This window comes from Sus scrofa, chromosome 1 (assembly GCF_054392235.1).
Source record: "Sus scrofa isolate SSC_HxYL_T2T_F1_AM1 chromosome 1, Sscrofa_HxYL_maternal_Yorkshire_Landrace_v2.0, whole genome shotgun sequence".
Lineage (NCBI taxonomy): Eukaryota > Metazoa > Chordata > Mammalia > Artiodactyla > Suidae > Sus > Sus scrofa.
Window position 1 is genome coordinate 180,327,628 of NC_139383.1, and position 13,315 is coordinate 180,340,942.

At 34.6% G+C, this 13,315-nt stretch overlaps 2 protein-coding genes and 1 long non-coding RNA gene across 52 annotated transcripts in view; all 3 read right to left on the reverse strand.

Annotated features, from left to right (window-relative positions):
* LOC146406890 (uncharacterized) overlaps positions 1 to 13,315 on the reverse strand; it is a 994,549-nt gene that overhangs the window by 710,861 nt on the left and 270,373 nt on the right. The gene's annotated exons all lie outside the window — the stretch shown is intronic.
* The window catches only part of LOC100627175 (GRAM domain containing 2-like), a 464,606-nt gene that overhangs the window by 309,714 nt on the left and 141,577 nt on the right, over positions 1 to 13,315 (reverse strand). The gene's annotated exons all lie outside the window — the stretch shown is intronic.
* MYO9A (myosin IXA) overlaps positions 1 to 13,315 on the reverse strand; it is a 226,668-nt gene that overhangs the window by 146,836 nt on the left and 66,517 nt on the right. For all 50 annotated transcript variants that reach the window (XM_084979663.1, XM_084979645.1, XM_084979706.1 and 47 more), the window contains 2 exons: positions 9,507 to 9,623; positions 5,111 to 5,245 (listed from right to left, as the gene is read on the reverse strand). In XM_084979663.1, coding sequence (XP_084835789.1) covers positions 5,111 to 5,245; positions 9,507 to 9,623 — 252 coding nt within the window. The remainder of the gene's footprint in view (positions 1 to 5,110; positions 5,246 to 9,506; positions 9,624 to 13,315) is intronic.

The following is a 13,315-nucleotide window of genomic DNA, read 5'->3' on the forward strand; positions in this document are numbered from 1 at the left end:
CTGATCCTTTTAGCATTACCAAATATTCTTTTCTATCTCTAGCAATGTTTAAAGTATGATATTAATAGTTATATCAGTTCCTCTGTTTTTATTAAAGTTTGCTAAAGTTTTTTCCATCCTTTTACTTTTAACCTTTCTGTATCCTTATATTTAAAGAGTCTCCCTTAGAAGCAGCAATTCAGTTTTATTTTAGATCCAGCCTATCTTTGGCTTATTGTGGGAGTAGTTAGTCCATTTACATTTAACACAATTGCTGGTATTGGGGAGTTATATCAACCATCTTACCATTTGTTATCTGTCTTGCTTTCTTGGTATTGCTTTTATTCCTTTTTCTTGCTTTCTTTTGTGTTACTAGAGTTGTTTTTACTTCGTCTGCTCCCTATATTAACTTGAAAGTTTTATATTCTTTCACTGCTTAGTAGTTATCCCAAAATCATTACACAAATTTTTTTAAATTATCAATGTCTAACAGAGAAAAACAATCACTTGGCATTTAATACACAGATCTTAGAATACTTTAAAGTCCATATATCCCTTCCTGACTTAAATGCTATTGTACTCAGGTGTTTCAGTTCTAAATAAACATTAAACTTCAAAAGATATTTTTATCTTTGTCTAATTTTGCTAATATTCATTTAGATTCACCTACATTCTTACAATGTTCATTGCTTTTCATTCCTTCCTACATCTCTAATTGACAATGGAAGTAGTTTAGTAATTGCCCAAATAACATAGTTCAGTTTTAAGGACAATATACCACTGCCTTCTGGCATCCACTGTCTCCTCTGAAAGACTGGCTTCCAATCTTACTGTTGCTTCTTTAAAGGTACTGTTTTACTTCATCTCTGGCTGCTTCTCCAATATTTTTTTCATAGTTTATTACTTGGCTGTATTTGTTTTTAATCGTGCTTTGTGTTCTTAGGGTTTTGCAAATGTATGCTTGTTGGATTTGTTTTGTGTCTTAATTTTGGAAAATTCTCAGCCATTATTTTTTCAAATACAGCTTGCATATTATTCTCCTTCATGTACATCTTTCCAGAATTCCTATTATACACTTTAGACCTTTTCACTATCCCCCACATATCTCTCACACTGTTTTTTTTGTTTGGTTTTGTTTGGTTTGGTTTTGTTCTTGTGCCATTTCTTGGGCCGCTCCCATGGCATATGGAGGTTCCCAGGCTAGGGGTCTAATTGGAGCTGTAGCCACCAGCCTGTGCCAGAGCCACAGCAACATGGGATCCGAGCCGCATCTGCAACCCACACCACAGCTCATGGCAACGCCGGATCCTTAACCCACTGAGCAAGGCCAGGGATCAAACCCGCAGCCTCATGGTTCCTAGTCGGATTCGCTAACCACTGAGCCATGAAGGTAACTCCAATACACTGTTTTAATTTTCCTTTTTTTACCATTATTCATTGGGCTGGTATTTCTTCAGGCCCATCTTCCAAATCACTCATTTTCTCCTAAGCTGTATCTAATTAAGTGTGAAAAACTAGTATGTTCTTAATTTCATTCTACTTTTTAGTTCTAGATTTTCCTATATTTAGATTTTTTTTTAAGTTTGAAGTTCTGTAATAAAATTATTATTTAAAAAAATTTCTTGAAACCGGGAGTTCCCACTGTGGGTCAGTGTTAACAAACCTGACTAGTACCCATGAAAACTTGGGTTTGATCCCTGGCCCTGCTCAGTGGGTTAAGGATCTGGCATTGCCATGAGCTATAATGTAGGTCTATATGTATATATATCTGTATGACTTAGATCTGGTGTTGCTGTGATCATGACATAGGCCAGCAGCCACAGCTCTGATTCAACCACTAGCCTGGGAACATCTATGTGCTGTGGGTGTGGCCCTAAAAAGACAAAAAAAAAAAAAAATTTCTTGAAACCATTGTTACTTTAACATTCATGTTTGATAACATCACTATCTGGATACCCTATGGTATAATCTATTGTCTCATTCCTCTTGGTTTTTATTTATCTTGGGTTCCCTCATTGTGTGCCTTAAAAAGATTAAAAAAAAAAAAAAAAAACTTCTCAGTTAAAAAAACTAAGCACTAGATTCATATATGAAAAATCATAAAGATAACTTTAGCACTAGGATGATCTTTTCTTCTGCCGGAGACTGAACTGGCTGTTGGTAGGTGGCAAAGAATACTGGAAATTCTATACTATTTTCACCCAATCAAGAACTGACTATTTTAAACTGGGCTTCAACCCCTATGATGTCTGCTATATTTCTGGTTTACCTTTACTCTAAGATATAACCATTTGAGATTTTTGACCTAAAACCTATGAAAGTGGCATGGGTGCTCCTCCTTGTTCTTTAATCTTGAGAAAACCTTTTTTGGCTTTTCAGATTCTCAAGCCTGACTATTTCAGAATCTGGCAGCCCTCTACCAAAACAGAAATAGCTCTAGGAACAAAGCAGTCCTGAATGCTAGGCTCATCTCCCAGGCTTTCCTTCTTACATATCTAAGCCCTGTTAAAACTTCACTTATTTGAAGGTACTCCAATGCTTTTAAATGTACTGTGTGCAGTTTCTTAAGGTGTTCTGCAAGACAAGTTTGGTGAAAACGCCTTAGTCTGACATCCCTAGAAGTGGGAAAAACAAAAAACAACACACTAGATATGAACTCCACAAAAAAGATTCTTGAACTCTAAATTTGCTATCTTCAATTCCTAGCACAGTGTCAGATACACAATTGTTATTCGATTTACTGATGAATCAATGACCTAAAGAATAATTCTGAGCAAGTAAAGGAAATAAGAAAAGAGCAGTATTACAAATGACAACAGGAAAGAGATTTTCAAATGACAGAAGCCTCATTTGGTCTGTTTCTTATTCCACATTATCTCTACTGATACCTTGATTCAGGATTCAGAATCATTCACCCATATTACTTCAACTGGCTCATGGATTATGTCCTTCTCTCTGGTTCACTTCTCTTCAATCTGTCTTCCACAGTTCTAATTCAAATCCTCCGCTAAATATACTTTAAATAGCTCCTCACTCTCCGAAAGAATTCTAATCTTCTCTGTACAATTCTCTGACCCTTGGCTATTTCATCAAACATACCTCCGTTCCTGTCTCCATCTTTATATCCTATATACTAGCTATATTGAACTATTTCCAGTTCATCAAAATTGCCATGCTCTTTTATGCCTCACAGTTTTAAAGATATTGTTACCTTTGTTTAAAATATCTTTTCAGTATTGATGGTCTGGTGAGCTCAACTTTCTATTCAAAACCACATTCTAGAATCACCTCTGAGAAATCGTTACAATTTTCAGAAAGTTTTAATCAACTTCATCCGTTAAATCACTACTTTACCTTATATCTGATTATAATATCTATAATCCTGCATGGCAGTTACTACATCACTCTCTCTTTCTATGGGATATACACCAATTTGGGGCAAAATTTAGAAGTAAATTTCAGTAATCAAGATTTTCAAATTGTTTCCTCCCAAAGCATCTTTGGTATTTTTTTATTTCTATCTTCTTTTTCACAAAAATTTATCTCCTTAACTAATTCTGTATTCAATTGACTTCAACAAATAGTCACTAGGTACCCATCTCCTACTAGTGATAAACAAATAAATAAAACACTTGATATTTAAATTGCCTTAAATATTTTATTCCCAGAAAATCCATTTTGAGTAGAAAAACATGGGGAAGAGAAAGGAAGACTAAAATAGATGGGGTGCGAAGAGTACAAAATCTCTAAGCTTTCCATAAATTACACCAAAAGCATACCCATTACATCACAAATGATAGATGAAAATACTGAAATTTAAATGGAAAAAAAAAAAAATAGACCTTAGAATCTATATCTTCTGATGATTAATTCCACCACAATGCCCACAATTATGATATACAGGGTAGCAAATAAATGAGGATCACCCACTCCCTAGTTTTGAATACAGTTTCCATAAACTGTAAGGTTTTATTTTTACGTATGTTTTAAGTAAGTAAGGTTTTATTTTTACATATATTTTTATATAAGGTTTTATTTTTACATATGTTTTTAAGTAAGGCATCCATGTCTAATCTAGACTTCCAGAAAAGGTAAGACTAACTTCAGTTCACAATAAGAGAACACCTTTCTGGATTTCCCACTGTGGTACAGCAAGTTAAGGATCTAGCACTGTCTCTGCAGCAGCACAGGTTTGATCCCCGGCCTGGCACAGTGGGTTAAGGATCCAGCATTGCTGAAGCTGTGGCAGAGGTTGCAGGTGAAGTTCAGATTAAATTCCTGTCCCAGGAACTTCCATATTCTGCAGGTGTGGCAGAAAAAGGGGAAAAAAAAAAAAAAGAGAGAGAAGACTTTTCTTCTTCAAAAGTAATTCAACCAGTCTTTTGCTTAATGGTTCACAGAGCAACTGATACTCTGCTTTGAAAAATAGTCAACAAAATGCATTCTTCTACCTCTCCAACACACACACCCATTTGCAGGAGATAAAAATACTAATTCAGCATGATCTAGTTAAAACAACAGTGGATTAAGTAAATATACAAATCCTAGTTCAGCTTTTGGTTAAAAGTAAGAATTATAGAGCTAGAGTATTAAGGTTTGAGTATAGACTTTAATCATCATCTGTAACACCAGAATAAAAATAGCATCCACCTAATAGTAAGCACTACATATATGTCAGGGGATATTATAATAAATAATACTACCTTTTACCAGCTCTAAGGGACTAGCTAAAAGGTTATGTGTTAAAAGCTTTAAGGATTCATCAAACTTGCTAGGACTAATATTGTTTCTGCTAATATTAATCAGTCCTTACAATCCATTAATTAACATAGAGGTACTTAAAGCCAAGAAACCCATGCATTCTCTTTTTCAAAAGTCCAGTCAAACAAGCACATATTATTGAATCTACTTCAGGCCTATTAAACAAAAAAGAAAACTCTGTTATGATAAGGCCCAAAATCTATGCTCTCTTTTGTCATTTGCTGATATAAAGACAATAATGTTTGTATTGAAATTCAACACTTATAATATTCATCGTTACTATGACTCAAAAACATATGTATATATCTGAAGGTGGGGGTGTGGTGAGGAAGTGGGAAGGGAGCAAACATACACACATTCAGGTACTCACTTGCTCCAATTTAAAGATATGCTGATTAAAGTAGTGCTGTAAACGTTCATTAGCAAAATTAATACAGAACTGTTCAAAGCTGTTATTTTCATAATCTTCAAACCCAAAAATATCAAGAACACCAATGGACAAAGTCTGTGAAACAGGAAACAAATATGATTAAAAAATGATGTTCAAATTTATTTCATGAAAAACATTAGCAATATAAGTAACAAAATGTTTGAAGTTCTTCAATATCAGCAGAGTGGAAAATTCGGGGGGGGGCAGTGTTCAACTAACATATGCCACAAGTAAAAAGCATTTTAGTAATCTTTATCTTCATCTTTTTCTTGTTACCTTTTTTTTTTTTTTTCCTTCCTTTCTAGGGCATATGGAGGTTCCCCGGCTAGGGGTCCAATCAGAGCTACAGCTACCAGCCTATGCCACAGCCACAGCAACATCAGATCTGAGCTGGGTCTGTGACCTACACCACAGCAACACCAGATCCTTAACTCACTGAGCAAGGCCAGGGATCGAAACTGCAACCTCATGGTTCCTAGTTGGATTCATTTCCACTGCGCCATGACGGGAACTCCTCTTGTTATATTTATTATTAAAAAACATCCAAAATTTTAACACAGGTAATTCACTGATTACTTTACAGAAACATACAAAGCAGGGTTAATGGATGCTCAACCTCATTAAGTCCCTAAAATCCAAGAAACAAGGGAAGTGAAAAAACAGGTTATTGAGAAGTCAAAAGGTTACTTAATTAAAGCAAGGTTACTCCCAGCTATGCCTGGTTATACCAAGAGGACCACTCATTTTTCCTAGTTTGACTTCTATATTCCAATAAAATTCTGCTGTAAGAACCGAGCTAAGAAGTATGTTTAATCAGTCTCATGCAAGCTAGAAATGAGAGTGAATACATGGTTTATTGAACTTAAAACTGTAAAATTTTTTATCAGAAAAAAAAACCATGTGAGACTTACGACACATAGTTCTGAAACAATTATAGCAAAAAAAAAAAAAAAAAAAAAAAAAAAAAACCAATCCCTTCTTGATCCTCAATTTCTGCTAAGTCAACAACACTCAAATCTTCTTAGCTGTTTGATATAGAATAAAAATGTAAAAAATGTTTCTTCTTCTATTTCTTGATATTTTACTTCCAGAAATTATCTTCTGAGTTCTTATGATGGATGACAAAGATTCATTTCTACTACCCCAAACCAACATTTTTCTCATCACTCCATTTCATCCTTAAAATACAGTTGTATGACAATTTTTTATTAAATGAAAATAATTTTCTCCACTAGTACTAAGAGAGATATTCGGCAAACTGATGTAATAAGTGATAAACAGTAAGAGATTTTTAGCAAAATTAATACAGAGTATTAAGAGTCTCCATTAAGAGTATTAATTCTGCTGAATAATTGTAAGCCCTTATGAAAAATAATGATACTAAAAAATAAGTCAACTTGGGAGTTCCCGTCGTGGCGCAGTGGTTAACGAATCTGACTAGGAACCATGAGGTTGCGGGTTTGATCCCTGGCCTTGCTCAGTGGGTTAATGATCCGGCGTTGCCGTGAGCTGTGGTGTAGGTTGCAGACACGGCTTGGATCTTGCGTTGCTGTGGCTCTGGCGTAGGCCGGGGGCTACACCTCCGATTCGACCCCTAGCCTGGCAACCTCCATATGCCGCTGGAGCGGCAAAAAGACAAAAAAAAAAAAAAAAAAAAAAAAATAAGTCAACTTGGTAAATTAGGTTACAAAAAATCAACTTTGGTACAACCACTATGGAAAACAGTATGGCGGTACCTTAGAAAACTAAATATAGAACTACCATATGACCCAGCAATCCCACTCTTGGGCATCTATCCGGACAAAACTTTCCTTGAAAAAGACACATGCACCTGCATGTTCACTGCAGCACTATTCACAATATCCAAGACATGGAAACAACCTAAATGTCTATCGACAGATGACAGGATTAAGAAGATGTGGCATATATACACAATGGGATACCACTCAGCCATAAAAAAGAACAAAATAATGCCATTTGCAGCAACATGGATGGAACTAGAGACTCTCATACTGAGTGAAGTAAGTCAGAAAGAGAAAGACAAATACCATATGATATCACTTATAACTGGAATCTAATATCCAGCACAAATGAACATCTCCTCAGAAAAGAAAATCATGGACTTGGAGAAGAGACTTGTGGTTGCCAAGGTGTAGGGGGAGGGAGTGGGATGGACTGGGAATTTGGGGTTAATAGATGCAAACTATTGCCTTTAGAATAGATAAGCGATAAGCTCCTGCTGCATAGCACTGGGAACTATATCTAGTCACTTATGATGGAGCATGATAATGTGAGGAAAAGAACGTATATATGTATGTGTGACTGAGTCACCTTGCTGCACAGTAAAAAACTGAGAGAACAATGTAAACCAGCTATGATGGAAAAAATAAAAATCGTTTAAAAAAAATAATAAATAATATTGATTTTCTACCTGTGGCTTACTCAAAGTCTAAAAAAGGTCAGTAAGGGCAATTTTACACTTAGGACAGTAAGATTAAGTAATAAAGACGACATTGCTAGTCAGTCTAAAAAGGTAGACTATTTCATAAAAGTTGTTCAGAAATAAAAATGGATATGAAAATATTAAAGGTAAATATCTAAAATTATTAAAAAACAAATCCCAACTGGAAGAAAAATATAAACATAATCATGAACATAAAAATTAAATTCTAACAGTATGAGAATAAATATCTTATAATCTTGGGCTGGAAGAGCCCTTCCTGTTTAAGAATAAAATAAACAAATAAAACCCAGAACAAAAAAAGGAAAAGAACGACAGAATTAACTGCACAAAATTTTAAAATATATGGGCTCAAAAACATAATGTAAAAAAATCTTAAAAGTCAAGAGAAAATATTTGCAATGCATTAGCAAAAACTTTGAGTCTCTACAATATCCAGAATGACTCGTAAAAAGAAATAACAAAAGAACAAAATGAACAAGTTAAAAATAGCAAAAATACATAAATAAATAATAAAATAAATGAAATAAGAAAAACAGGGGAAGATACTGAACCTTCATCTATCATTGAAAAGAGTGGTAATAAAATAGTCCTTATTGGACTAAAAGACAAAAATACTGATAATATCCAATGTGTGTAAAAGTGTAGAGAAACAGGCACTTTCATACATTACTAGTCAAGTGCAGTCTTTGCGTCTTTTTGAAAAACAATTTAGCAGTAGCGACCAAAATTTAAAAAAAAAAAAAGGAAAAAAAATATATCTCCTTAAATCCAATAATTTGTTTTGAGGATTTTATCCTAGAGAAATGTGCACAAAGAATAATTTGTTATATCATCATTATAACACTAAAACAAAGTAATATATCATTAATGGTGGGAATTTATGGTATACATGCATACAATAAGATATCACAAAGTTATGAGGTCCAGATATATTCTGAGACATAAGTTGGTTAAAAAAAAATACAAACTAGAGGAGTTTCCCATGTAGTGCAGCAGAAATGAATCCAACTAGCAACATGAGGTTGCAGGTTTGACCCCTGGCCTCACTAAGTGGGTTAAGGATTCAGCATTGCTGTTAGCTGAGGTGTATGTCACAGGCACAGCTCAGATCCCGCATTGCTGCGGTTGTGGCATAGGCCATCAGCTGTAGCTCTGATTCAACCCCTAGCCTGGGAAACTCCATATGCCATGGGTGCAGCCTTATAAAGAAAAAAAAAAATACAAACTAGAAACAATACAGATAGCATGACCCCATTTTTAAGTTTAAAAGCAACTCTGTACACATGCATCTGTAGGAATATAAGTATCTAAGAAAAAAAGCGCTGAGAGCACAAGTAATGTTTAGGTCACTGAAACTATTCTGTATGACAATATAATAGTGGATACACATCATTATACACTTGCCAAAACTTATAGACTATGCAACTCAAAGACTGAACCCTAATGAAAACTATGAAGTTTAGTTAACAGTAATGTATCAATACTGGCTCACTAATTATAACTAATGTGCCACACTAATGTGAGATGTTAATAAAAGGGGAAACTGTATGTTGAGGGAGGGAAAGAGGAATGTGGGAAATCTCCATATTTTCCACTCAACTTTTGCGTAAAACTAAAACTGCTCTAAAAAATAAAGTTTATTGATTAAAAAAAAAAAGAAAGAAGGAAAAAGCCCTGGAAAGACAGAGAACAGTTTCCCTGGATAGGGTCACAGAAACAGAAATAAGGAAAGAAATAGCAGGAATATTGATAAAAGGTCGTACTTACTTATTACTCTATATAATTCTTTCTTTTTAAATTTTCACATTAACCATTTTATTAAAAGTTTTTTTTTCAGGAAAAATATATAATAATAATCCAATGTATGTCTACCTTGTTGTTTTGCTCCAAATCTTTACTATTCATAAGTGCATGATTAATTCGAAAAACTATCCAGTCAAACAGGGCACTATATAAAGACTTAGCCATGGAGTTCCTCACTGTCACAGCCTGGAGGGAAAAAAAAAAAAAAAAGTTACGATTCCAAGCAAAAATGGCAACAGTCTAAGATCCTATAACAAAGTGTTTTTCTCTCATTCAAGAAAGAAAGTTTATTATCCTGAATTAGAAATTAATTTTTCTCTCAACTTAAACAGCCTATAATTGAAGTTTTCTATACATACTCATTAATTTAATCCAACTCAGGGAATCTAGGATAAAACTGCCATGAAAAATAAAGGAAACAAAATGTAGGTCACTTAGTTCAAAAGAGTTTTACTGAAAATACATTTCACTTAGTAGGGAAGGTAATAGGAAGTTTATAAACAAATCAATTTTGCCAGCTAAAGTGGGGAAGAATATTCCAGGAATAGAAATAAATCTGTTAGTAAAAAGGCATCAGTTATCTGTGGAATCCTAGCCAGACTCTTAAAACATAATCTTAATACCACCACAATTACATTCCTGGTTGTCTTCGGCTTGTCATCCACAGTAACCTCTATAATCTCTCCATCCCCAAGCAGTAACAATTCTTTCATGACGTATGTGACTTATTTTTATCCTCACTTCAAGCTTTCACTAGTTTATCAAAGCTGTCTGTACTATCTGCTCAACTTTTCTGTAAGTCTGAAATTGTTGTAAAAAATAAAGTCTATTACTTGAAAAATCCAACATTTAGAAGGTACTACAACCAAAAAGAGGGATGAGGGGGACATATACCTTAGACAAATGAATCCTAGCACTTAAAAGAATACAAATCCTAATGATTTACATATTTATTCTCTACAGACTTATTCTGAAGCTTATATGTCAAGTACGTATTTATATCTAGGGTCTTAAGTTTAGAGGAAGTAGAGAGTAATGATTAATAGCTAAACTATCTCCCAGTCCCAGTTTCTCTACTTATTCTAGCTATTTCACTTTGGTCATGTTACTTAAACTCTTATGCTACAGCTTATACATTTGTAAAATGGATATAAGACAGTTAGATGATGAATGAATTTCTTGGGGAAAAAAAAAAAAAGCCTTCCATTTCTAGAACAAAAAATAACTACCTAAACACCTACATAGGAAAGAAAAGACAGGTATCAAATTTTCTAACTTCAACACCAGACACTTGAAAATAATTGGAAAATATTTAAAAGTTCTGAGAGAAAAAAGAATGTAGCCCTAAAATTCTATTCTTAGGCAAGTTATCAACAAAGTATCTTAAAAATATCAAGAAAATCAAAAGAATAAATGAAGAGAATAACCATTCTATTTTTCCCTGGAGTGGGGGGAAGAATAAAGACAATCTGATTAAATTCAACGAAAGCAAAATATTTTAAAACTAAACAAACAAGCATAAGACATAAAAGCACACATAGAATAAAAAACACATTAGTTATCACAAGAAATATGAGTTTTTTGAGTGAAAAGACAAACCTTCATATTAAATTTAAAAATTCAGAGAATCCAAATACACCAAATATATGAATTTAATGCCTATTCATCCTATAACTCCCAATATTATACTTTTTGCCTCTTTTTTATTGAAATGCAGTCCTGCCTATTACAGCTATTAATCTCAAATACCAATAAATTATTGTCCCACTCAAACAAGATCTCATTCAGTGTTTCCTGTCTCACTGAATGGTACCAATCTTCCTACAGCTGTGTGTACCAGAAAAATGAGGATTAATCCTTGACATCTCTTTCTTCTTCCCTGCTTCCCATTAAGCAAACTTTTCCCAAATCTTAATGATTTCACCATATAAATTTTTTTTAAACATATCCATCTCTCCCTATCAGCATGTCACCATTCTAGACAAAGCAGTCAGCACTGCACTAACTACTACAGCCTCCAAATTCATCCTTCCACATTCACTCATATCTTCTGTGTTACAACCCAAAGATGGTCTCCAAGATTCTCATCACCAGGTGTACACATTATCATCTCCTAATGAGTGTGAGCAGGACTGTAAATATGATGGATTTCACTCCCCACACTGTCTCATGTTATATGACAATGGTAAAAGGGATTTTAAAGGTAAAATTGTGGCCCCAAATCAGCTGAATTTTTTAGCTAATGAAAGAGATACTGTCCTGGGTAGAGGTGACTTAATCAAAGAAAGTTCTTATTAGGGACTAAGCCCATCCAGCAGAGATTCTCCTTCTGGCCTTGAAGAAGCAAAACGTCATGTGCACAGGATCACATGGCAAGAAATGGCAAGGAGACTCTAGTTGCAGAGAATGGTCCCTGACAGCCAACAAGAAATTATGGATCTCAGTCTTACAACTGCAAGGAACTGAATCCTGTCAACAACCTTTAACTTGGAAGAAGATGTTGGAAGATCACAGGCTTCATGAATATCTCGACTTCAACCTGGTATGTCCCTGTGCAGAGGACCCAGCTAACCTGTGCCCAGACTGATGATCCATGGAAAATGTTAGATAATAAATCTGTGTTGTATTAAGTCACTAAATTTCTTGCACAGTTACAGAAAACTAACACACTCTCCTCTAATAGAATCTTCACATTGCTGGACGGGTGATCCTTAAAAAAAAAAAAAAAAACTAAGCCAACTTTTTTGCTTAAAACACTTTAAGAGCTTTCCAATGCTCTTCAGATAAAATACTAAAATCCTTAAGGATTGTCCTTCATTTCACCCATTATGCCTAGCACAATTCTAGGCACAAAAAAGGTTTTCCAATATTTAATAACGAATAAATATAAACAATAATGAAGCAAGGGCTATAAAAATCATCTCTGAAATTTGAATTTAAAGTTAAAATGTAGGTAAAAATAAAGAAATATTTAATAATGAAAAAAGTTGAGGAAGAAAATATAAAAGCATTGAACCATTACATAATAGAAAAGCAAAACTCTTATTAGACAGTTTGGCTCTTCTATTGTCTAGAAAGGAGCTCACAAAGTTGGAGACTATGAAATATGACATAAGATACCTGACATGATGAAGAAATGTAGACGGGAAGGTACAATTAGAAGGGACCCCAAAAAATGACAAATGGATTGATGTTTGCCTAGAAAGTATTTCTACAGTGAAATTACTGTTTCTCCACCTCTGTATCTTCCAATCTCATATTCCTGTCCTATCTTTTTTTTTTTTATTTTTTATTTTTTTTTTTTAATTTTCATTTTTTTTTTTGTATTTTGTCTTTTGTTGTTGTTGTTGTTGTTGTTGTTGCTATTTCTTGGGCCGCTCCCGCGGCATATGGAGGTTCCCAGGCTAGGGGTCGAATCAGAGCTGTAGCCACCGGCCTACACCAGAGCCACAGCAACGCGGGATCCGAGCCGCGTCTGCAGCCTACACCACAGCTCACGGCAACGCCGGATCGTTAACCCACTGAGCAAGGGCAGGGACCGAACCCGCAACCTCATGGTTCCTAGTCAGATTCGTTAACCACTGCGCCACAACGGGAACTCCCCTGTCCTATCTTTATAATAATTGTCAGTTGGATTTCTCATCACTTTCATAAAATTTCACTATACAATAGTAGGCTTTTCAATAATTTTCCTACTCCTATACTTCTATACAGAGTGGTGAAATGGTTAATATTATCCACAATAGCAATAAAACTCACCTGGAATCCTTACTATACTAATACTAATTAAAGCCATGGGACTGGGTGAGACAATCAAAATAAAGAGTACAGAGATGAAAAGACAAAGACTGTCTTAGGGCACCTCATCTTTTAGAGAC